This window comes from Oryctolagus cuniculus, chromosome 18 (assembly GCF_051225735.1).
Source record: "Oryctolagus cuniculus isolate XC-2025 breed Fujian yellow rabbit chromosome 18, ASM5122573v1, whole genome shotgun sequence".
In the NCBI taxonomy this organism is placed as follows: domain Eukaryota; kingdom Metazoa; phylum Chordata; class Mammalia; order Lagomorpha; family Leporidae; genus Oryctolagus; species Oryctolagus cuniculus.
Genome location: NC_142884.1, coordinates 6,929,258 through 6,954,485, shown reverse-complemented (window position 1 = coordinate 6,954,485; position 25,228 = coordinate 6,929,258). Strand labels below are relative to the sequence as shown.

Genomic DNA, 25,228 nt, shown 5'->3' with positions numbered 1-25,228 from the left:
AAGTCTCTGATTTTCAAAACCCAAATCTACAATTTCAACTTATAAAATATACAAAGCTTAACAGCTTACATATTCTCTTTACTGGATAGCTTATAATTTAGCATATTTTGGAAATCTCACCTCATTTCTACTGATTTTACTTGTGAACGTATTAATCCATGTAAGTACATGATCTGAAATTGGTAACTTTTAGTTTCTGTTCTACACTCTTTTATCATATACTGGTATATCATGTCGCATAGTTTAGGGTGCAGCAAAGTGTTCTGTGATTCCTGTGACAAGTGCCAATTCTATTGGGCATAGAAGAAATCCTTGTGACTGGCCCTGTGGCGTGGTGGCTTAAGCTGCCCTCTGTTGCACCGGCATCTCATACGGGTGCTGGTTGGAGTCTTATTTGTTTCACTCCAGTCCAGTTCCCTGCTAATACACCTGGGAAAGCAGCAGAGGATGGCCCAAGTCCTTGGGCCCCTGCAGCCATGTGGGAGACCCAGAAGAATCTCCTGGATCCTGGCTTTGCCTTGGTCTAGCCTCAGCCGTTAAAGCCATCCAGAGGGTAAATCAGTGGATGGAATCTCTCTCTCCCCCTCTCTCTGTAATTCTTACTTTCAAATAAGTAAGTAAATAAATCTTAGAAACAAAGAAATGCTTGTTGAAGGCCTTCTCAATAAACAGGGAACTTTTTATTCTTAAAATACAATTAGATATGGAATAACTCCCTACAGAATTAATTCATAATTCTAAATCTGAATGTTTTTAAGATATATAAATCTTATCCATAGCTGGTATTAACTTACAGCTTCAGTCCTTCTACAGTCTTGTAGACTTACAGACAATGTAATAAAATCAGCCACCTAAGTTAAATCACAGGGTATGAGAATGGCTAAATAGACACTGCATTATGTGAGGAACAAAGCAAACAGGTCCGCAGTATCACCTTCAAGTGCACAGCTTTGAACAGCCAGCCAATTCCAAACCCCTTTTGAGCCACACATGTTGTTCAGATTAGACACATCATTAACTCTCCCTACTTAGCTTCTCTGTATCTTTTCGATGAAAACAACAATATTGTGTGGTCACTGCCTCATATTCGCTTGCAGGATTCTCACTCAGAGGATGAGCAGCAGAGGCTGGGAACTGACAGCATGGCCTCGAGGGACCTGGCCCTAGGAATGGTCTTTCTAGTACAGACGCTGGCTGGGATTCTGGGGAATTCCTCTCTTCTTCTCCATTATCTCATCCTTTATTTCACAGGATGCAAATTTAGGCTCACAGATCTGATTCTCAAACACCTGACTGTAGCCAATGCCTTGGTCATTCTCTCAAAAGGAGTCCCCTAAACCATGGCAGCTTTGGGGATGAAGCATTTCCTTGATGATACTGTATGCAAACTTGTGTTCTATGTGCACAGAGTGAGCAGGGATATGTCCATTGGCAGCACCTGCCTCCTGAGTGTCTTCCAGGCCATCACCATCAGTCCTACCTGCTCCAGGTGGATGGGGCTTAAAGTAAAAGCCCCCAAGTATGTTGGCCCCTCCACTATTCTCTGCTGGATCCTGAACATGATGCTAACATTATGGTACTTGTGCATATCACTGGCAAATGGCAAAACTGTAATATCACAAGTAAAATGGATTATGACTACTGTTCTGCTATGCCTCATGGGAAAATCACTGACTTAATGTACATAGGACTGATATTATTCCATGATGTTGTCTTTGTAGGGCTCATGCTCTGGGCCAGCAGCTTCATGGTTTTCATCCTGTACAGGCACAAGCAGCAGGTCCAATACATACACGCTCTCTCCCACAGATCTTCCCCAGGGTCCAGGGCCACACAAAGCATCCTTGTCCTGGTGAGCACCTTCGTACTGCTGTGCAGCCTGTCCTCCATTCTTCACATTGGTTTAGCCTTTTCCAATATTCGCAAAATATGGCTGGTGAAAGCCTCCACACTGATTACCGTGTGTTTCCCTGCCTCAGCCCCTACATTCTCATGAGTTATGACTCCAGGGTACCCACACACTGCCTTCCCTGGATCATAGCAGCAAAGTCCTCTGTGCTCTGAGAAGTAAACTCTGTGGATATTCACAGTGGCTGACTGCATACTTTTTATTACTTCTCAGACGGGAGGCACATTTCAGAAGCAGGCATTTTACAAGAACATGGCCTATGAGACAGTTGAGCTCTGCTTGAAAATAAACTTAATTGAATAGTAATTTTATTTTTTGGAAGTCATGCTTTACTAATTTTAAAAATTTATGGTATACAAGCTTAATGAAATTTATAAATACAGATTTAGTAATAGAGTAATTCTCCCCACCCTACCCTCCCTCCCACCCACACTGCCACCCTTCTTCTCCTCTCTCTTCTATTGAATAGTATTTTTAAAGAAAAATGTGAGATATTATCACAGTAATATATATGTAACTCAAATTTTATTTTTTACTACAATGGAAGAGCTAAGATGTTATATAGGGCTAAAACAACAGATTCCTTGGAGACATGGAGAAGTCCCTGAGAGTGTAACTTTCATCTGGCGCAGTAAAATTTCCAGACATTAAGTGGCTGTGGAATGGCAGAAACAAAAACTCTCCCATGGAATCATGAATAGCATGGAATTTAACTGGAGGGTAGTTCAGTTTCAGAGTATTAGTATGTTGATATTCTTGGAGAAATAGTAGTCATTTGAATGTAGATGAATTCAAACTGAACTGGAGTTGATCATTTAAGTGGATGTTTTCACTGAGTTTCCAGAGTTCAAGGGAATGTTGCCTGTTGAAAACAGATATACTGCAGAGTGTAAACGGCACAGGCTGGGGGTCTGTATGTCCATTGTTTCTGTGATGTGAAGATGCCAGTTGGGCAGAGTGGCAGGAAACAGGTCCCACGGTGCCCTCTCCTGTCTCTCAAGTCAGGAAATAATCCTGTGGTGCAGGGAGTGTGAGGAAAACCTTTGGAAGTGGTAAGACATGAATCCATTTAATTCCTGTAGCATTTTTGGCCTGAACATTTTCAAGAGTAATATGAATAGTTCTTCAATTTGTGAGATATGTTACTAACGCTTTCCTTGTCTTTACATCATAAGGTTTATGCAATATATTTGAAAAGTAAAATTAATCTGGCCTAATGTGTGTGTGTGTAATATTGTGCCACAAATATAGAAACCACATGGTGTTAGCTCATATGAAAAACTTAGAAACACTTGATACATATAGATATTAAAGCAGTATATTTGTGTGTGCATATGTGTACACATTTGCATGAACATATGTCTTCTTATTCATATGTATGTATACATATGTATACTCACATTATGTTTGTTTGCCATCCATCAAGCCTATTAGAAAATTATAAATTAAAAATGAAAAAAGAAATGAAAATAATACTAATTAAAATAACAACTTGCTTTAATCTGAAGTTCTATTTTATCTTAAATGTATATCACCATGACAAGTACTTAATTTATTTAAATTACATGCTATATATTTTCCCATTTATTACTTATATTTAATATACATACCTTGAAAACATATCTACTTGATAGACTATTAGGATTAATTAGCTCTTTATGGTTGATATAAAAGGATATACATTTGCGATTGGATTCATCCATTCCTTGTAGACTCATGCACTTCACATAGTCGATTTCCTAACTCTTCCTTAACTCATTCCAAGTTACTTTCTTAAATATTTTAAATATTTTATACCTTTTATTTATAGATTGTATAATATGATGGTAAATTACATGGTATATTTGTAAGAATACTATATATGTATTTGTTTTTAAATGATTTATTTATATTTGATAGGCAGAGAGAGAGAGAATAAGACTCAGAGGTAGATAGATAGATAGATACATAGATAAATAGATAGATAGATAGAGACAGATTGAGTTTCCATTCACTGGTCCAATCCCCAAATGCCCACAACTACAAAAACTGTTGCAGGTTGCAGCCAGAAGCCAGAAACTCCATCTGGGTCTCCCAAGTAGGTGTCAGATACTCAAGCACATGGGCTGCCATTTGTTGTCTCCCAGGGGCATCAGCAAGAAGCTGAAAGGGGAGCAGTCTCAGGATTCAGTCCCAGGCATTCATATGGGATGTGGATGTCCCAAGCAGTGGCTGAATTTTATATGATATAAATTAAGAATTTTTGTTCTCTTCCAACTTATATTTAATGTTGTCCTCTTTTTTTCAAAATTTAATGTCATAAATTCAGAGAGCATAAAAGTTCACACGCTCAGCACACCTCTATAACAACATCTGCATCCTAAAAACACAGTTATATCTGCTGCCTCCCTTGAGAAGCCAATTTCTCTTTCATCAGTGACTACCGCCACTGGATAACCACTGTTCTATGTTTAAGATAGGCAACCTTCAACTTGTTTTAAAATTTTACATATGTAACATTGCATAGCATATACTTATTTACCTTTCATTCCTTATGAGGTTTTGCTACCTGTTTTGTTTCATGTGCTATAGATTTTCAAGATCATTGCTGTTGAAGGTTCCCTCGTGTGAGCATCAATTAATATCATCACTCCACCACTGAAATTCATCTAAGTGGTTTTCAATTAGGGGCTACTAGGAATAACACTGGGATACAAATATGGAACTCTTTCTTGGATAATCATGTATGAATATCTGTTGGGTTTACTCATATATTTGCTTAGGAAATTGTAGGCTCATAGCTCTACATTGCTTCTACATTATAAGTTACTGTAAAATGCTTCACAAAACCTGTTCTCACCTGCGCCTTCCCCCAGATGTCTGTGGGTATTCTGGTTTATCCACATGTTGCCAACATTTGGTAATTTCTGTAACTTTTCTTTGAATATGTGATGATTTCATGTACTGGTTTTATTTGCATTTGCTTGATTACTAATGGAGTTCAGTATGTTTCACATGTTTAATAAATGTTAGATGGCCTTTCCTTTGAAGAACCTTGATTAATTTTTCAAAATTTTATTCTGCTGTCTTTCAAAATATTATTTGTAAGGGCACTATATATATATGTACATACATATATTTGTTTTTAAGTGATTTATTCATATTTGAGAGGCAGATAGGAAGACACAGAGATAGAGACTGACTTTCCATCCAGTGGTCCAATCCCCAAATGCCCACAAGTACAACTGGTCCAGGCTGCAGCCAGAAGCCAGAAACTCCATCTGGGTCTCCCAAGTAGGTGCAGGAATTCAAGCATGTGGGCCACCATCTGTTGCCTCCCTGGGGCATTAGCAAGAAGCTGAAAGGGAAGCAGGTCCAAGACTCAATCCCAGGCATTCATAGGGGATGTGGATGTCCCAAGCAGTGGCTGAATTTTATATGATAATTTATCATTTATTCTTTTATATTTTATAATTCTTGTTCTCTGCCAGAGAACTTTTCCTATGGTAAGACCACAGATATGTTCTTCTTTAATTTACATTATTTCATTAATCATCTTTAAATTTAAAACAGATCTACTCAAAATCAATCTGTAGTCATATGAATAGCAGCTCATATTTGTCGCTCCCCCTCTTCGTGGAGGAGCAACACAGGACCCTGCGCTGTTCTTTCATCTGCTCGGCCCTCCCCGGGTTTGCTGCTGGTTCTTCCCGGGTTGGCTACTATCCCTTCCACCTCCGTGGAAGGGCAGTTTCCCCTGGCCACATTCCCCACTTCCGCAGGGGAGCGGCACACTGCCGGCCGGCTCTTCTCGGGGGCTGCACAGGTGTTCCTTCAGATAGATGTTCCCCTTAGATGTTCCCTGGTGCATGCCGTCTCTCTCCTCCTTTATAGTCCTCCTCCGCCAATCCCAACTCGGCTGCCCACACGCCGAGCACGCTGCTCTCCAATCAGGAGCAAGTCCTACAGTTTATTGGTTGAACTGGAGGCAGCTGTGCGGAAGCTGCTTACTTCTCTCCCAGCACCATATTGTGGGAGAGCAGATGCATAGAATAAGTCTTAATTCCAGTAACTCAGTCCAGTCCGGGCTGCTCCCCACAATATTGATTTCCAATAAGATGAATAAATTTCCAGTTATTTTGAAAATGTCATATTATAGTTTCCTTTCTTTTGCTCTCAACATTGTCTCAGTAATGGTAATATCACAGTCCTTGATCTGATGTTTCTGTGGTCTGTGGTCATCATTTTCATGCCTAAGTATCTGCCGAGGGTGTTAGTGATCCTATGTCACAGAACAAGATCTTGCTATGTAGAATCTCTGATGGGCCCTTCTCAGAGAATCAGTTAGTTCCATGTTCCAAAATAATATGACATCCAAATAATTTTTATATTACATAGATTAACTTCCACATAAAAGAAGAAACGTGATATTTCTCTTTCTGTGTCTGCCTTATTCATTTTGATGAGACTTTTATTCATCTTCGAGTTAGAGAAGCACCATTCAAAGAAATAACATTTTAATAGTGAGTTTCAGATAGCAGATGTTGAGCAAAAATAAGTCTCTTGATATATTCTCCAATTGTAAAGTATTCTCTTATCAATCCCAAATTCTGTAAATCCATTTATCAAATATATAATGTTTCACACTTTACAGATTCTCTACTGCATAGGTGTTTACATTTTAATGTGACACTAATCTTACCTCATTTACTAACAGTTTTTCTTTAGCCAGTTATTGATGAGCAGATAAGCATATTCTTGACATCAGTAACACTGAACCTTTGCCTTACACTATTTCATCACATATTGGTATCTCCTCTCCCATATCTCAGGGAAGACATAGTTTGTGTTCAATGATTCCCGTAATAGGCAACATTTTATTGTTGGCATAGAAGTAAATTTGAAGCTGGCACTGCAGCTCAATAGGCTAATCCTCCACCAGCGGCGCCAGCACTCCAGGTTCTAGTCCGGGTTGCAGTGCCGGATTCTGTCCTGGTTGTTCCTCTTCCAGTCCAGCTCTCTGCTATGGCCCGGGAGTGCAGTGGAGGATGCCCAAGTCCTTGGGCCCTGCACCCACATGGGAGACCAGGACAGGCACCTGGCTCATGGCTTCGGATCAACGCAGTGCACCAGTCACAGCGTGCTAGCTGCATCAGCCAGTGGGGGGGGGTGAGCCAACAGAAAAAAGGAAGAACTTTCTCTCTCACTTTCACTGTCCACTCTGCCTATCAAAAAAAAAAGAAGTAAATTTGAGTTCCTGTTGTTATCTGAATATAGAGGCAATGGTCTATTTTAAACTACAATTTTTTATGGAGCATATCTATATAGAATTTTGTATACTACAATGAGGGCATCTCTATTTTTTAAGATATACAAAACTTTACTCATTATTGATACTGACTTACGCAATACATCCTGACACATAGATGTCAACTTGCTGCAGCCAGAATTATATACTGCCATCAATGTAAGGTAAAATAAGGTATGCAAGTTCCTAAATATGCATCAGTATAATTAGAAAAGCACGAGTACTCACACTGTTCAGTTACCATAGGGTTTACATGCCCTGTGTTTTTAACACTGCAGCCAGGCTCTGGTTTTTGTTTTCCCATAAAAAAGTCTAAATTTAGGAAAATCATTAACCTTAATCTCCTCATTTTTCCCAATATTTCCAATGAAAACAATAGTACTTATTACCTAATGGAATTTTAAGATTGTAAGATTATCTTCATGGATAAGCCTTCATAGCCTTGGTCCTTACTTTGTTGTTAGTGCTCAATTATTTTTAGTGCTTAAAAATACTTCATGATTTCTCGGTGGGAAGTAACAAGTGGATAATATGGAGTTGTAGTTGATGTGACACAATTGGCTCCTGCCTCATGTTCCCATGCAGGAATCTCTGGCTTAGAAGACAAATAGCAGTCATTGGGAACTGTCAGAATGGCCATCAGAGACATGGCAATAGGAATAATCTTTTCATCACAGACTACTGCTGGGATCCTGGGAGATTTCTTCTTGCAAGTTTAGGGCCACAGATTTGATCATCAAATATCTGATTGTAGCCAATTCCTGAGTAATTCTTCTAAAGGAGTTCCCAAACCATGGTAGATTTGAGGATGAAGCATTTCATCTGTGATATTGGGTTCACGTTTTTATTCTATGTGCACAGATGTAACCACTGGTGTCACCTGCCTCCAAGTCATCACCATTAGTTCCAGGCACTCCAGGTGGGCAGAGCTCAAAGTAAAATTTTCCAATTTGCTTATTGATGTGCAATGGTTCCAGCTAGTGATTTTAATTGTGTGTTCTTTATGACTAAGAAAGTCCAACACCTTTGCACATGTTCAACTTTTTTCTTGAGATATATTTTAGGCTGTATTTTCCTTTTATTTTTATTTTTTGACAGGCAGAGTTAGACAGTGAGACAGTTACAGAGAGACAGAGAGAAAGGTCTTCTTTCCGTTGGTTCACTCCCCTAATAGCTGCTATGGCCAGTGTTGCGCTGATCGAAAGCCAGGGGCTGGGTGCTTCCTCCCAGTCTTCTATGCAGATGCAGGGACCCAAGCACTTGGGACATCCTCCACTGCCCTCCTGGGCCACAGCTGAGAGATGGACTGGAAGAGGAACTACTGGGACTAGTACCCAGCACCTCAACCGGGACTAGAACCCGGGGTGCCGGCGCCACAGGCAGAGGATTAGCCAAGTGAGCCACGGCATCGACCTGTATTTTCCTTTTAGCTGTCTGGTTCTGATAGATTTGTAGGACTTTCCACAACCTGGATGCAAGTACATTCCTGGCCACAAGCAGAGAGCTGGATCAGAAGACGAGTGGCCGAGATATGAACTGGCACCCATATGGATGCACCATATGTGTCACAGGCAGAGGCTTAGCCTACTATGCCACAGCACTGGCCCAGATCTTACATCATTTATAAGCTTTTATTCTAAGTTATCTTTTCAAAGATTTTTCTTAAATGAATATTTTAGAAGACAGTTATAGTGTCTTTATTTGGAGCAGATTAATTACTTAAGCAATAAAACAAACTTTCTGAGGCAAAAGTTGGGCCTGCTTAGGTTGATATTGTGGTGCAGCAGGTTAAGCCACCACTTGCTATGCCTGCATCCCAAAGCAGTGTGCCAGTTGGGTTCCAGCTGCTCTACTCTGACCCAGATTACGGCTAATGTGCCTTGGAACAAAAGAGATGATGGCCCAAGAACTTGGATCCCTGCCACTCACATGGGAGATCAGGATAGAGTTCCTGTTTCCTGGCTTCAAACTGGCTATTGCAGCCATCTGGGGATGAACCAGCAAGTGGAAGATCTTTCATCTCTCCATCAGTCTCTCTCTTTCTCCCCCAACTCAGCTTTTTTTTAAATATAATACTACTCAGCTGTAAGAAAGAACAAAATTATTTCTATTGCAACAAAATGGATGCAATCGAAAACCATTACACTGACTGAAACTAGCCAGCCCCCAAGACAAGTATCGTATGTTTTTTCTGATATGTGGCAGTTAACATAGAATACAAAGAAATGTATAGGAATGAAGAGGACATCTTGTGATATGGCTGCTATTTTTAGTCCTCATTAATACTAGTTTTCACGCCTGTGGAACTGTGGTTTTCCTACTTTTTACTTGTTGAATATTATAGTTACAGAGATAACCATCTACACATCTATAAGCTGTTAGGCTAGCTAGCTGTCTACTCACCTTTAAGCATCTTTTTTTGAAAATGAAACAGGGCTGAGGCTGGTGCTGTGGTGTAGTAGGTTAAGACTCTATCTGCAGTGCAGGCATCCCATATAGGCACCTGTTCAAGTCCTGGCTGCTCCTCTTCTGATCCAGTTCTCTGACAACAGTCTGGAAAAGCAATAGAGGTTAGCCCAAATTCTTGGGTCCCTGCACCCATGTGGCAGACCTGGAAGAAGCTCCTGGCTCCTGGATTCAGATAGACCCAGCTCTAGCCATTCCACCCATTTGGAGAGTTAACCTGTGGATGGAAGACCCCTCCCCCCTTATTCATTCGCTTTCTCTATATCTCTTCTCTCAAATAAATACATAAATCTATTTTTTTAAAAAAAGAAAATGACCCATGACAAGCACTATGGTGCATTGCATTAAAGCAATGGCCTGCATTGTTATCCCATATGAGTGCCAGTTTGAGTCCTGACTGCACCACTTCCAATCCAGCTACCTCTAATGCACCTGGGAAACTAGGGAATTATGACCCAATTCCTTGGGTCCCTAAACATATGGGGTTACCTGGAGGAAGCTCTTGGCTCCAGAATTTGGCCTGGCCTAGCTCAGTCATTGTGGCCATTGAGGTGTAAGCCAGTGGATAGAGAATGTCTCTAGTTTCTCTCTGTAACTCTTTTTTTCAAATAAATTTCTAAAGGTCTTTGTTTCACTTTCATTCATAAATGAGAGTTTTGCAGGATATAATATTCTGGGCTGGCAGTTTTTCTCTCTTAGTACCTGGGCTAATTCTTGCCATTCCCTTCTAGCCTGGAGGGTTTCTGATGAGAAGTCTGCTGTGAGTCTAATTGGAGATCCTCTGAAAGTAATCTGATGTTTCTCTCTTGCACATTTTAGAATCTTTTCTTTGTGTTTCACTGTGGTGAGTTTGATTACCATGTGTTGTGGTGAGGATCTCTTTTGGTCATGTTTATTAGGGGTTCTATGAGCTTCCTGTACTAGGATGTCTCTGTCCTTCTCCAAACCCAGGAAGTTTTCTGCTAGTATCTCACTAAAAAAGACCTTCTAATCCTTTCTCTCTCTCCATGCCTTCAGGAACTCCTAGAACCTGAATGTTGTTTTTTTAATAGTATCCTGTAGATTCCCAACAATATTTTTAGATTTCTAATGTCCTCTTCTTTTCTTTGGTTTGACTGTATACTTTCCTATGCTCTGTCTTCTAAGTCCAATATTCTCTCTTCTGCTTCACTGACTCTGTTTTTAAGGCTCTCTAATGTGTTTGTCATTTGATCTATTAAGTTCTTCATTTCATTTTTATTTCTCTTCACTATCACACTTTCCTGTTCTACTAGTTTCTGCATTTCATTTTGATTTCTCCTTAAGATTTCATTTTCACAAGAGAGATTTTCTATCCTGTCCAGTAAGGATTTATGTAGTTCAAGCATTTGTTTTTGAAAACTTCTACATGTTCTTATAAATTTTTTGAAATCTGTATCTTGCATTTCTTCCATCTCATCATCTTCATAATCTTGGCTTGGGGTGTCTTGTTCATTCGAGGGCATCATAATGTCTTCCTTTTTCTTGTTTCCTCAGTTTCTGTGTCTGTTGCTTGGCATTATGGAGATATTCTTTGGATTCTTCTTCCCTCGCTTTGGTGTTCTTTTTTCTTGTTATACTATGAGTGTATTAAGTGGACTGTCTGCTTTTGATGGAGCCTTAGAGGCTTGAGATGGGTGTGGCCAGAGAGCTCTGTTTGGTTCTTCCTGGTTAAGGGTGTGCCAAAGGTGACACTCCCAGGTTAGGCGTGGTAAATCACTCTCTCTCTTTTTGATTCAGAAGGGAATTAATTCCACACAGCTGAACAGAATTGAAGGTAGTCAGCTTCCGATCTCTGGCTCCTGTGGGTATAACATTTGCCTGCTCTTTTCCAAGGACCACACAGGGAATCTGTTCTGCCCTGAGTGTGGGCTCAAATTCTCCTGCAGTTCTCTCACTGGGTTGCCAAGGTTACCTAATTGTAGCATCTCTGGAGAGTACTCACATGAACTCCATGAGTTCTCTCACCCACCATCTCTTTTTTCACAGTCTCGGTTCATTGGCTCCACACATTCACTAGGTCCTAATCTCCTGTTATTTCACCCCCCCCCCCAGAGTCAGGTTTTTCTGCTTGGTAGTGGGCAGGTGCAGCCCTGAGGTCACATAGCTTTTACATATTACCAAAATGGTGCCTGCTCTTTGTCTTGCTTGCCTTTGAGAGGTGAGCGGAGAGAGAGAAACTTGTTTTCATACTGGTCCCTTTTTTTTCCTCTCTCCTCTAGTTAGCCTGGTGAACTTTCCCCCATGGGACTTCAAGCTTCATTCCCTCTATGCTCCTCCTTCTGCTTTGTTGCCGGTGTCTCAGGCTATTGAGTTCGGCTCACCTCACATTCCAGTGCTGGCGTGTAGATTCTGCCGCTGGTGTTCTGAGCTGTGGGTTCCCATGCCCTCCATGCAGGTCCACCGTGAATCACTAGTTCTGGAAGGGTTTCCTCTGCTGTTTCTTCCCCAACTCTTCCTTGAACCTGCAGTATCTCCATTTTATTAAACTGTCTCTTCCCGGACTATTACTGTGCTCCTTTCCTATTCCACCATCTTGACACCACCTAAATAAATATGCAAATCTTTTTTTTTTGACAGGCAGAGTGGACAGTGAGAGAGAGAGAGACAGAGAGAAAGGTCTTCCTTTGCCGTTGGTTCACCCTCCAATGGCCGCCGTGGCCGGCGCGCTGCGGCCGGCGCACCGCGCTGATCCGATGGCAGGAGCCAGGAGCCAGGTGCTTTTCCTGGTCTCCCATGGGGTGCAGGGCCCAAGCACCTTGGCCATCCTCCACTGCACTCCCTGGCCACAGCAGAGGGCTGGCCTGGAAGAGGGGCAACCGGGACAGAATCCAGCGCCCCGACTGGGACTAGAACCCGGTGTGCCGGCACCGCTAGGTGGAGGATTAGCCTAGTGAGCTGCGGCGCCGGCCTATGCAAATCTTAAAAACAACTCTCTTAAAAAAGAATTTTTACTTCTCTCAGAATGATCTCATATGCAAAAATTCTAAGGATTCCACTAAAAAATCTTAGAACTAATCATAAATCCAGTACAGTTGCAGGGTAAAAATAAATATGTAAAAATAAGTTTTTTTTTCTTTTTAAATTTTTTTTATTTTAACAGGCAGAATGGACAGTGAGACAGAGAGACAGAGAGATAGGTCTTCCTTTTGCCGTTGGTTCACCCTCCAATGGCCGCCGTGGCCAGCATGCTGCGGCCAGTGCACCGTGCTGATCTGAAGCCAGGACCCAGGTGCTTCTCCTGGTCTCCCATGGGGTGCAGGGCCCAAGCACTTGGGCCATCCTCCACTGTACTACCGGGCCATAGCAGAGAGCTGGCTTCAAAGAGGGGCAACCGGGACAGAATCTGGTGCCCTGACCTGGACTAGAACCCTGTGTGCTGGTGCCAGAGGCAGAGGATTAGCCTACTGAGCTGTGGCGCCGGCCAAAAATCAGTTTTATTTCTAATGTCTGACAGTGTGATTAGAAAAAAAAATAGGAAAGTAATCACATTTACAATATCATTGCACAGAACAAAATACTTAGGAATAAACCTAAACAATAAGGGACCCAACCAACAGTCTAAGTAATGTCTGTCATTACAGCCTTGGTTTGGAAATTTGGGAATGATAGAGTGGACTTGGGAAAACAGTAGATTTGCTGATAGAAACATCCAAGGAAGAAATTTCAACTCATATTTTGTATTTCTAATCAATTACAAAATCAACTGAGGGTACTAACAGTTAATAAGAAAATAGTGAAAAGCCAAAGATAACCATTCAATTCTGTTGAATGGAGTAGGTAAGAGCTGAAGGACTTAAATAACTCCACCTGTTACATCATAGTTTCAAGTATGAGGACTCAGAAACTTCCATGTACCTACAGAAGGGAAAGGTTTTCACAATTATGCTCAGTACCCCAATTTGCACTGTCATGGCAGCTGTGGGTGAACAGATAATTGCAGCTCTGCAGGGAGGTGAGGTCACAGGTACACACCCTTTGTAGTGGCCCTGCTGCCTCCATGCCATTCAGGCCTGACTATGGTGACCTTCAGGCAAGTACTTATCCCAACAGCTGAAAGAATTTGGACAATTTCTATGTCAGCATGAAAGAAAGATGCTTCAAATGAGTAGCTATATCAGGAGTCTGGGTGAGTGATCAGGTGAGAAAGGGATTTGTCTGTGTTTGCACCTGGTCCTGTGCCCCAGCCTCATAGGAAGGAGAAAGGATTCTGAGATGCGTGCTGAGATACGACAGGGAAGTGGGGGCCCACACACTGCACCACTCCTTGGAATTTGGTGTCATGCACAGTGACTTTGATTCTTGGTGTTCAATGAAGATAATCATGAAATCTGATATTTAATGTACTTAAGGGCTGGGTTCCGAATAATCTACTGGTCAGTCTATGTACAGGAGTTGTGGACTCCACTTTCATAAACAGTAGAGATGCACTGGACCTGTGATGTGGACTGGGACAAACCTACAGGAACCTTCATAAACTGAAAGAAACAGGGAATCCCAGTGGCAATTCCTGGAATAGAAAAGTTTTCTCTAACTTGGCTCTATGGAATACCTAATAGAGATACTGATAGTTGTCTAATGAAAACACAGAAGTTTGCTTACTTATGGAAAGATTCTCTTCCATTTTTAATAAGGGAAGCCTGTTCAAGGAAAAGTCAGTGTTAACCTGGGGTGTTTGGCTGGATATGGCAGCTTTCAGGGGTAAACATGTCACCCGAGTTTCTCTGGATTGAAAGTATTGTCTCTCAACTGGAAGCTCCACAATTCCAAATGATAAAATACACATCATTTGACCCTAAGGGTTCTGCGTGGTAGACGCTTTATACTTCAACCCTTCAAAGTTTAGCCTTTATGGAAAATGCTTTCATGTAAATATTAGTAAAGGTATAAAATATTACACAAATGTAATCATTTTCAGTTCCTACAATACACAATTTCACCAGGTACTGGTGTTAGTTCTGTAGGGTAGGGAACAATATATGTTCCTGAGTTTTATTTTTATCCTAGTATAAAAGCCAAATTGTGTTTCCATTGTCTTCTACAGTCAATTTTGAATTACATACAATTTTTCAAGGAGAAAGAACCCATAAGTTATACCATAATAAGGTTATCTACATGTTAACACCTGATGTTCACACATTGTTGGCATTGTCTTATGGAGGAAATCTTTAAGCATAAGCTAAAACTGTACAAACAAAATGACAAAGCAAAGTACTAGCAGTCTAAGAGAAATTGACAAAGCAGGAAAATAACTAAGCATACACATGTGTTATTTGGAGAACATAGCTAAGTAGCTATCTTAGAATAACACTGTAGTCAATTGAACTGTTTTTGTACAAGCTCAGCAGGTTCAACATTCCACTTTGCACATAAGAAATGAAGTAAACATCTAAAGGATCCCTTGCTTGGATCATCCTGTGTAATAACTTTATAACCAATTTAATGAATACTGCTAGCTTCTCATTGAGTAATGACCAAAAGGAATCACTACTAGTGTCTCTATACCAGTGATTAGATGAGTAACCTTAAAGACTACCTGTTCAACTCTTTGGAATCATTTTCACAGAGGATAAATATTAAGCAATTATCTGTAATGGTGAAATGATGCCACTGGAGAACAATGTGAATAGAGAAAGCTGAGTTTCACTTGACATTAATACGTGGAGCTAATGCCTCATTTCCCATATAGAAATCTCAGGCTCAGAGACAATAATCAGACATTGGGAGCTGATGGGATGGCCACCGGAGATTTGATAATGGGGATGATCTACTTATCACAAACTATTACAGGTATCCTGGGGAATTTCTCTCTTCTTTCCCATTATCTCTATCTCTACTTCACAGGATGCAAGTTTAGATCCAATGATTTGATCACCAAACATCTGACTGTAGCCAATTGTTTATTCATTCTTGTTAGAGGAGTCCCCCAAAGCATGACAGCTTTGGGGATGAAGGATTTCCTTAGTGATGCTGGGTGCAAGCTTGTGTTCTATGTACAAAGAGTGAGAAGGGATATAACTACCTGCAGCACCTGCCTCCTAAGCATCTCCCAGGCCATCACAATCAGTCCTGAGAAACCCAGGTGGGCAGAATTTAAAGCAGAAGCTCCCAAATACAGTGGCCCTTTCATTATACTCTTTTGGATACTGAACATGATACTGAATATCCAAGTACTTCTGTACATACATGAGAGAATAACTGACAAAAATATCACAGAGAAAGTTGATCATGTGTACTGTGTTTCTGTGAATTCTGGAAAATACATAGAGTCCCTGTGTGCAGCTGTAGTATTTTTCCAAAATGTTCTTCTTGTGGGCTTCATGATGTGGTCCAGCAGCTACATAGTTTTCACCCTGTACAGGCACAAGCAGCAGGTCCAATACATCCATGGAACCAATGTCTCCTCCAGGTCCTCCCCAGTGTCCAGAGCCACCCACAGCATCCTTGTCCTGGTGTGCACCTTTGTGTCTTTGTGCACTCTCTCCTCCATCTTTCACATTTGCCTGACTGTTCTGAAAAATCCCAGTTTGTGGCTGGTGAACACCTCTGTACTAATCACTGGGGATTTCCCAGCTGTGAGCCCCTACATTCTCATGAGCCATGACTCCAGAGTGCCCAGACTCTGCTCTGTCCCAACAAGGGACATGGAATTTCCTATTTACCATGAGTGTGTCAATTGTATATGTATTCAAAATGGTTATATCATCAATGGTTATAAAATTTATTCATTCACTTACATACTTAAGGGGCAAAGATGGAACTAACCATAATCTGATTCTCTCTCCATATATCTACCTTGGCTCTGGCTCAGGGACAAAGCTGGGAGCCAGGGAATCAATTACTTGAGCCATCACTACTGCCTCCCAGTGTCTGGATTACCAGGATTCTGGAATCAGGATCAGAACTGGGTATCAAACCCAGGGACTGTGATTTGGACAGAATAGTCTTGCCTTGCCTCTTAACTGCCAGACCAAATGCCTGCCCCCACAAATGTGAGCTCTTTATTCCTCAATGCCTCTGAGAGTTTAAACATGTTTGTGCAAGCAGTTCCTTTACCACAGTGTGGCTCAACAAGACAGCCTGAATTTTTGCTCTAAAGTAAGTAATAAAATAAATTTTATTAATTATTTTCTGTGTAATTATCATATTAATTACTATATTATGGAAAAGTTATTCATGTTCCCAGCTCTACAAAGAAATGTGGAGACTATGGAGAATTCATAGGTAGCACCTGGATCTGACATAATCAATTTGTCAGAAATTAGCAAGTTATGGGAATGTAACACAAGCGCCACAAAGCAGGAGCAACATTTCATGTGTGCTCCAAAACAGACAATGACAAAAGCCCCCATGGAGCAGTGAATAGTGAGGAATTCAGTGGAGGAAAACTTAGTTTCCTGGTACAGCAGCCTTGAGAACCCTATGTGGGTCATGTATACCATTTCCAAGGAGATGGAGTCCTTTGAAATCAGAGGCTGGTTAGGAGATCAGTTGCTTTGACCACTGTTACATAGAAATCCAGTTTGACCTGGAGTGGGTGCAGGGGAGCACAGAAGTATATTCTGCTTACAACAGACACCAAGGCAGTAATGGCTATGAACAGAGTACCCAGTCTAGGATATCATGGCATGGAGGTGAGATCTGTTGAGGGAACTTTTTGTATCTTTATGTGAAGAGGTCAGTTGTGCATGTGGGAAAGGGAAAGGTTCCATGGTGCACTTTCCCATCTAGGTGAGGAAATAACTGTCGTGGCAGAGCCTTCCATTCACCTTGAAGGGATATGCACTGAGAGACATATTTTCTCTGTGTGTGTGTGTTTGTGTGTGTGTGTCTGTGTGTGTGTGTGGTTATTACTATGTGTACTGATATTATCTATTTGTGTTTCAATGTGTTTTTGTATGCACACATACAGAAATATGAAATAAAATTATATGTTTCATACAAAGTAATATTGGAAAATTATTAATTAATACAAAGCAATGTCAATATGATTAAGATAAGCTCTGTTAATCTGTCTATTTACTCTGATGTGCATGTTCCCGTGTGTAGGACACGACATGAGACAAACCCTGGCTGTAAGGTAAATAACAGCTAAAGGCCCCTGGAGGTCTAGCAGGGTGACACTCCCTGTCCCTCAGCTGTAGGACACAACCCAGCCTGGGGGTTTCCAGTCCTGGCCCAGGGAAGCCCCCGAGACAAGACCACCCCAGCACACAGGCAGCTCTCACTCACCTAAAGCAAAGCTTCCCCTACAGGCTCAGCTCCAACTTCCTTTAGGACAGAAACTCCTAGTACCCGACCTAGGCTGAATACAGGCATAAGGAAGGGGGCTGATTCACACAGTTTCTGAGAGGTCTTTGGATGGAGCCCCTTTTGGCCACCCCACGACTATTTCTAGTCCAGGCCACCGGCCTGCTCCCAGTACCTGACTAGTGGTCACCCTTCTAGAATACACTCTTGAACATCTATTGTTGCCTGAGACTCATCTCTGCCTTATCTTCTTGAGTTATTTTCATGAATCCTCTCACATTTTCATTCTTTCTACTGTAATTTCTACCAGATCACTATTCAATTCTACAATGTACTTATTTTCATAAGATATTGCCTATTCAACTGATGAGAATTACATCATTTTTCTTTCTTGTATATTAATCTTATTTTTTATTTTTTATTTTTTGACAGACAGAGTGGACAGTGAGAGAGACAGAGAGAAAGGTCTTCCTTTGCCATTGGTTCACCCTCCAATGGCTGCCGCGGCCAGCAAGCAGTGGCCAGCACATGGCGCTGATCCAATTGCAGGAGCCCATGGAGTGCAGGGACCAAGCACTTGGGCCATCCACCACTGCACTCCCTGGCCACAGCAGAGAGCTGGCCTGGAAGAGGTGCAACCGGGACAGAGTCCGGCACCCTGACCGGGACTAGAACCAAGGGTGCCAGCGCCACAAGGTGAAGGATTAGCCTAGTGAGCCCTGGTGCCAGCCCCCTCATATTTTAACTATGCAAAAGATCATCAAAATTCTTGGAAAAACGAACTAAGTGAAAATGTTATTTTAGTGCAGAACCTATTTAAAAGCCAAGAATGGTATTGTTATTCCATGTATTTTCCCTGACCTTTGTGAAAGTTTCTCATCTACATTGATTTCAAAGTTTCATCTTGGCAGTTGTATCTACAGAAACTTATTATTTTGAAACCTGGAAAAATCAATGTTCTTTTCAAAGCTCATCACAGTGTAGTTATTTAATATATTTAACTCCTCCTGGGCAATAGGATGGTACTCCACCAATAACATACCAACATTCAATCAATTTTTTTATTTATTTATTTTTTAACTTTTATTTAATAAATATAAATTTCCAAAGTACAGCTATTGGATTACAGTGGCTTTTCCCCCATCATAACTTCACTCCCAGACACAATCCTCCCATCTCCTGCTCCCTCTCCCATTGCATCCACATCAAGATTGATTTTCAATTATTTTTATATACAGAAGATCGATTTAGTATATATATATTTTTTGCATTTTTTATTTTTTTTAACTTTTATTTAATGAATATAAATTTCCAAAGTACGAATATGGATTACAATGGCTTCCCCCCCATACCATCCCTCCCACCCACAACCCTCTCCTTTCCCACTCCCTCTCCCCTTCCATTCACATCAAGATTCATTTTCGATTATCTTAATATACAGAAGATCAGCTTAGTATACATTCAGTAAGGATTTCAACAGTTTGCTCCCACACAGAAACATAAAGTGAAAAATAATAGATGATTTTTTTTAAATGATGATGAAATCAGATCAGACCTATTGTCATGTTTAATCCCAGTGAGAGTCAAGTTGGGAATTGATAATTTCTTTTTTTTTTTTACAGAAGATCAGTTTAGTATGCATTAAGTAAAGATTTCAACAGTTTGCACCCCCATAGAAACACAAAGTGAAATACATTGTTTGAGTACTCGTTATAGCATTAAATCTCAATGCACAGCACATTAAGGACAGAGATCCTACATGAGGATTAAGTGCACAGTGACTCCTGTTGTTGACTTTACCAATTGACACTCCTGTCTATGGCATCAGTAATCTCCCTATGCTCCAGTCATGAGTTTCCAAGGCTATGGAAGCCCTCTGAGTTCTCTGACTCTTATCTTGTTTAGACAAGGTCATAGTCAAAGTGGAGGTTCTCTCCTCCCTTCAGAGAAAGGTACCTCCTTCTTTGAAGACCTGTTCTTTCCACTGGGATCTCACTCACAGAGATCTTTTGCCAGAGTGCCTTGGCTGTCCATGCCTGAAATACTCTCATGGGCTTTTCAGCCAGATCCGAATGCCTTTAGGGCTGATTCTGAGGCCAGAGTGCTATTTAGGACATCTGCCATTCTATGAGTCTGCTGAGTATCTCACTTACCATGTTGGATCACTGTCCCCTTTATTTATTCTATCGGTTAGTGTTAGCAGGTACTAGACTTGTTTATGTGCTCCCTTTGACTCTTAGTCCTTTCATTATGATCAATTGTGAACTGAAATTGATCACTTGGAATAGTGAGATGGCATTGGTACATGCCACCTTGATGGGATTGAATTGGAATCCGCTGGTATGTTTCTAACTCTACCATTTGGGGCAAGTCAGCTTGAGCATGTCCCAAATTATACATCTCTTCACTCTCTTATTCCCACTCTTATGTTTTAGTATATATTAAGTAAAGCTTTTAACAGTTTGCTCCCACACAGAAACACAAAGTGTAAAGTACTGTTTGAGCACCAGTTATATGATAATTCAATTGTACAACACATTAAGGACAGAGGTCCTAAATGGGGAGTAAGTGCACAATGATTCCTGTTGTTGACTTTACAATTGACACTCTTGTTTATGGCATCAGCAATCACCCTAGGCTTTTGTCATGAGTTGCCAAGGCTATGGAAACCTTTTGAGTTCACCAACTCCAATCTTATTTAGACTAGGTCGTAGTGAAAGTGGAAGTTCTCTCCTCCCTTCAGAGAAAGGCACCTCCTTTTTTGATGGCCCATTCTTTCTGCTGGAATCTCACTTGCAGAGATCTTTCATTTAGGTCTTTTTTTTTGCCAGAGTGTCTTGCCTTTCCATGCTTAAAATACTCTCATGGGCTCTTCAGCCAGATCTACATGCCTTAAGGGCTGATTCTGAGGCCAGAGTGCTGTTTAGGACATCCGCCATTCTATGAGTCTGCTGTGTATCCCACTTCCCACGTTGGATAGTTCTCTCCTTTTTAATTCTATCAGTTAGTATTAGCAGACACTAGTCTTGTTTATGTAATCCCTTTGACTCTTAATCCTATCATTATGATCAATTGTGAACTGAAACTGATCACTTGGACTAGTAAGATGGCATTGGGACATGCTACCTTGATCGGATTGAATTGAAATCCCCTGGCACATTTTTAATTCTACCATTTGGGGCAAGTCAGGTTGAGCCTGTCCCAAACTGTACATCTCCTCCCTCTCTTATTCTCACTCTTATATTTAACAGAGATCACTTTTCAGTTAAATTTATACACCTAAGAATAATTGTGTGTTAAATACAGAGTTCAACAAATAGTATTAAGTAGTACAAAAAAGTACTAAAAGGGATAAATTATTAAGTTGGTCATAACAGTCAGTACAAGCACTGATCAAGTCAATGCTTCTCATAGTGTCCATTTCACTTCAACAGGCTTCCTTTTTGGTATTCAGTTAGATGTCACCGATCAGGGAGAACATATGGTATTTGTCCCTTTGGGACTGGCTTATTTCACTCAGCATGAAGTTTTCCATTTTCCTCCATTTTGTTGCAAATAACCAGATTTCATTGTTTTTCACTGCTGTATAGTACTCTATAGAGTACATATCCCATAATTTCTTTATCCATTCAACTGTTGATGGGCATTTAGGTTGATTCCAGGTCTTAGCTATTGTGAATTGAGCTGTAATAAACATTAAGCTGCAGACCGCTTTTTTGTTTGCCAATTTAATTTCCTTTGGGTAAATTCCAAAGAGTGGGGTGGCTGGGTTGTATGGTAGGGTTATATTCAGGTTTTTGAGGAATCTTTAGACTGACTTCCATAGTTGCTTTACCAGTTTGTCATGAGCTGCCAAGTCTATGGAAGCTTCTTGAGTTCACCAACTCAGATCTTATTTGGACAAGGCCATAGTCAAAGTGGAAGTTCTCTCTTCCCTTCAGAGAAAGGTACCTCCTTCTTTCAGATATCACATATTTCCTTGGATACACTTTCTTATATATTGTTGGTAGAAATTTATATTAATGCAGCCACTGTGGGCAACAACACAGTTCAGAGATTTTTTTAGAATATAGAAAGAGACTTGCCATATGATCTAGTGACTCAGCTTCTCAGCATGTACCTATTAGACAGGATTCACTGTACAAAAAAGACAGTGGCACTACCATCATTATAGCAGCACTGTTCACAACAGCCAAAATATGTAATTGCCCAAGGAGTCCAACATAACATAAATGGATAAAGAGAATGTGGCAATGGAATACACAATTGAATATTATTCAGCAATAAAAAAGAACAAACTTCTACCATTTGCAACAAAATGCATGCAATTGCTGAACAGAATGCTGAGTAAATAAGGCAGACAGAGAATCACAGATACTGCCTGTTCTCCCTTGTATGTGGGAGATAAAGTTAAGACAACATTTTAACAGGAAATATCACAGAAAACAATTATCATGTCGCATTTGGGGCATAAAATGTCTGAAGCTATGAAAAATCAAGCAGGGACTCGGAGCACCTTGTCCATCACTGAGCACATGGAGGAAGCACACCATGCACTGTCCAGGGTCACGAATCTAAAGTCTCAGGAATTGATAGCTGTTAGATAACCACATAGGAAAAAGCAGTGGGTATTTTCTTCTAAAAACAAATGCATAATTTTGAACTTAAATGTTACCTTTTGTCATTAACCACACAATCAACCAAGACTGCCAACCGTTGAGCATAAAGAAAATCATGGGGAGAGAAAGCCATGATACACATTCCAATGTGCTGAATTGAGGAGGTAACATGGCTGATGTGGTAGTTAAGGGAATATTGAAACATGACTGCTACATCACAGCTTCTCTGATGAGCGCTCAAATACTTGCAAAGTCTATAGATGTTTTTTTCCGTTAGCTTCCTGTATCCACTGGGGATTAGAAAGAAAGGAAAATACTGGTAAAGCATTTTTGCTATAAAACCCCCATGTTCTCTGTGATTTCAAACAGACTGTTTTGAGTGTCAAATCCAGTAGCTTCTCATGTAAGCTATGCCCATCACATTCTCCACTGCACCTGTGTCTCTGAAAAACTTTTTCAGGAGCATTCTCCCCATTGCTCTGCTCAGCACATAAATGATGCGCTTAGGGGTCTGAAGTTTGGGGAAGATCTCACCCTGCGATAGACAGAAATCTTCTGTGAATGCTGGGAGACACAGGAGCTTCCCTGTCAGTTCCTCTCATGTCAGATTCAGGGTTCCTGCTCCCTCCAGGTCAGCCCTTGTCTGCTCCAGGGAGCTGGGATCAGGAAGAGCCATTTTAAAGGACTTTCACAGCCTCTTTGGAGATTGTAACTACAGGTTGTAATTGTTTTAATTAATCAGCAAGAGGGAGAGTTTCTACAAATATCTTTAATATCCAACTTTTCTTTCATTGCAATTGCAAGGTGAAAAGATAATTGCAGTCCTGCAGGGAGGTGAGATCACAGGCACACTCTATTTCTAGTGCTCCAGCTGCCTCCAGCCCACCCAGTGCTAACTGTGGTGACCTTAACACCAGGCTTGTCCAGACAGCCAAGAGAAATTGGAGATTTTCTGTCAATGAGAAAGAGGGAGGCTTTAGGCAAGCAGGTGTACTTGGAGTCTGCGTGAGTGATCAGGTGAGAATGAGGATTCCTCTGTATTTGCACCTAGCTCTGTGACCCGGCCTCACAGGAAGCAGGAAGGATTCTGAGCAGGTACTGAACTAGGACAGGGATGTGGCTCCTACACCCTGCTCCAATCCCTGATGGCTCTTAAAGTAATTTGGTGACATCCACAATGATACTGATTTTTGCTGTTTAATCAAAAGTCATGAAATCTGCTGTCCATACTTAGGGACCGCAGTTCCAAAATAAATCTGGTGTTTAGCGCACCATGGGTGTCACAGACAAAAAATTTCATAATTTTTAGAAATGTATCTGTAGAACTGAATGTACTTGAGACCTAGACAAGTCAAGCCTACAAGATTATTCTTTCAATACTGGGCTGACACAGTGGGCCTAAGTGGCAGCTGCTAGAATAGAAATGCTTTTTCTCACTCGTTGTATGATCTGCTCAATGGAGACAGTTATTATTTCTTATAGAAAACATGCATGTTCCTAGACTATGGTAAGATAATTTTTTATCTTCAAGTAAGGAGAGCCTATTTAAGGAAAAAGCAGAGTTATGCTGTACTGTTGAGTTTCAAATGGCAACTTTGAGGTTCAAATGTACCTACTGGCATTTGCTCTGGATTGAAATATTTTCATCTCATCAGCTAGTTCTACAATTTCAAGTGATAACATACACAAGATTTCGTACTAGAGGCTGCTTGTGGCATATATGACCTATGCTTCCTTACCTTTCAATTATCTTGACCTATGGAAAATACCTTTATTTATTCATAGTAGACACAAGTAGAATACAAGAAAAAAAGTATGTTAGTTTCTATCTTACTTGATTTCACCACAGACTGGTGTCAATATTCCATCTTATAGGGCACACATGTTTTCACTAGTTGAGTGTCATTTTTCTTGGTACAAATGCCAAATAATGTTTCTATTGTCTTCCCAATATACAGCCAATTTTGAGTTATCTAAGTAGAATTTTCAAGGAGAAAGGTTCCAGAAAATTATACTACAGTCATGTTCTCTTCATCTTAATATGATACCTAAATGCAAGTTATTATTGATGTGGGCTTATGGACCAACCCTTCATGCACAAAGGTAAGCTAATAGAAACCTAATGAAGAAACAAATACCAGCAGTATAAGATGGACAGACCAGGCATGAGAATAGCAAAGTATACATATGTCTCATTTGAAGAACACAGCTAAGCAGCTCTGTTAGAAGAACAAAGTGTTTAATGTGAAAGTGTTAGTACAAGCCCAGCCAGGTTCAACAGTCCATCAGCATATTAAAAAAAGTCAATTTAGACAAATCAGCAACATGAAGCTGCCTGCATGAACATTTTATTTCCAATGAAATGAAGCCTGCTGCCTTCTCATGGAGTTATCAAGAATACAGGAATTACTGCATGTGTCTCTCATGCCTGTAATTAGCATGGTACAAATAGCCTTAAAGATTATTTATCCAAATCTTTGGTAATGTGTTCAAAAAGTAGTAACCAGTTATCACTAAGTATGAGCTGATGTAAATAAAGATTCATGTGAATAGAGAAAACAGAATTTTAGTTGATATTAATACATGGAGCTCATGCCCCACATTCCATAGAGGAATCTCAAGATGAGAGACAATAATCAGACACTGGGGGATGATGGGTCAGCCACTGGATACTTGATA

The 25,228-nt window shown here is 40.6% G+C and overlaps 1 protein-coding gene and 1 pseudogene across 1 annotated transcript; both read left to right on the top strand.

Annotated features, from left to right (window-relative positions):
• Positions 1-1,142: 1,142 nt before the first annotated feature.
• On the top strand, positions 1,143-2,064 carry ORYCUNV1R-PS1561 (vomeronasal 1 receptor oryCunV1R-ps1561 pseudogene; annotated as a pseudogene).
• Positions 2,065-15,415: 13,351 nt separating this feature from the next.
• ORYCUNV1R1586 (vomeronasal 1 receptor oryCunV1R1586) lies at positions 15,416-16,444 on the top strand. The gene has a single exon (NM_001167273.1). The coding sequence runs from the start codon at positions 15,416-15,418 to the stop codon at positions 16,442-16,444; it is 1,029 nt and encodes a 342-aa protein (NP_001160745.1).
• The last annotated feature ends 8,784 nt before the right edge of the window (positions 16,445-25,228 follow it).

What these genes read in the sequence shown, in the direction of transcription:
- ORYCUNV1R1586 (NM_001167273.1), top strand. Translation starts at nt 15,416, where the DNA reads ATGGCCACCGGAGATTTGATAATGGGGATGATCTACTTATCACAAACT.